Source organism: Phaethon lepturus, unplaced genomic scaffold, assembly GCF_000687285.1.
Source record: "Phaethon lepturus isolate BGI_N335 unplaced genomic scaffold, ASM68728v1 scaffold45016, whole genome shotgun sequence".
In the NCBI taxonomy this organism is placed as follows: Eukaryota; Metazoa; Chordata; class Aves; order Phaethontiformes; family Phaethontidae; genus Phaethon; species Phaethon lepturus.
The window spans coordinates 1-640 of record NW_010547786.1 but is presented as its reverse complement, the minus strand read 5'-3'; the positions used below and the strand labels follow the sequence as shown (position 1 = coordinate 640).

At 53.8% G+C, this 640-nt stretch overlaps 1 protein-coding gene across 1 annotated transcript in view; it reads left to right on the top strand.

Annotated features, from left to right (window-relative positions):
* Nucleotides 1-163, top strand: part of LOC104622847 (lysyl oxidase homolog 1-like) — a 1551-nt gene extending 1388 nt beyond the window's left edge. The window contains exon 4 of the mRNA XM_010289747.1: nucleotides 44-163. Within this exon, the coding sequence (XP_010288049.1) occupies nucleotides 44-163 (120 nt within the window). The remainder of the gene's footprint in view (nucleotides 1-43) is intronic.
* The last annotated feature ends 477 nt before the right edge of the window (nucleotides 164-640 follow it).

Genomic DNA, 640 nt, shown 5'->3' with positions numbered 1-640 from the left:
GGGGCGGGGGGGGGGTGTTTTTCCTTCTTTCTCCCATTTTTAGGTTCAAGTGAACCCCAAATACATCGTCCTGGAGTCGGACTTCACCAACAACGTGGTGAGGTGCAACATCCACTACACCGGGCGCTACGTCGCCACGACAAACTGCAAGATTTCCCAGTAAGGACCTGTCTGTCTGTCCGTCTGTCCTTCCCTTGGTGGAAAAAACCCCAGAGATGGGGTTGGACTTGAGCGGTTTAATTCCTTTTCTCCTCCCCATCATCCGGGTTTTCTGCAGGAGCATCCAAAAACCGGCTGGATTTGGCCAGCGGTGGGGCTGGGGGTCTCGCTCCTTTTGGGGTGTTTCTATGGAATTTCTTCGTTATTCCGGGGGCAAAAACGAAGCGGAGTTTCAAAAGAACTGGTTTTAAATGTCTTCCTAAGCGCATTTCCCCAAATCCTGGGATTTTTGATTTTTTTTTTTTCGGTGTCTGCTTTCAGGTCTTGATGGGAGCGGGGCCGGAGGGACGTCGCCTGGGTCCCCATCTCGAGAACAACGCCTGAGCTGGCTCCTCTGTCCCACCGCAGACCCCGGAGCCCATCAGCAGCTCCTCAAGACCTCCCTCCCCCCAAAAACCCCTAAACCCACCCGTTTCTTCAC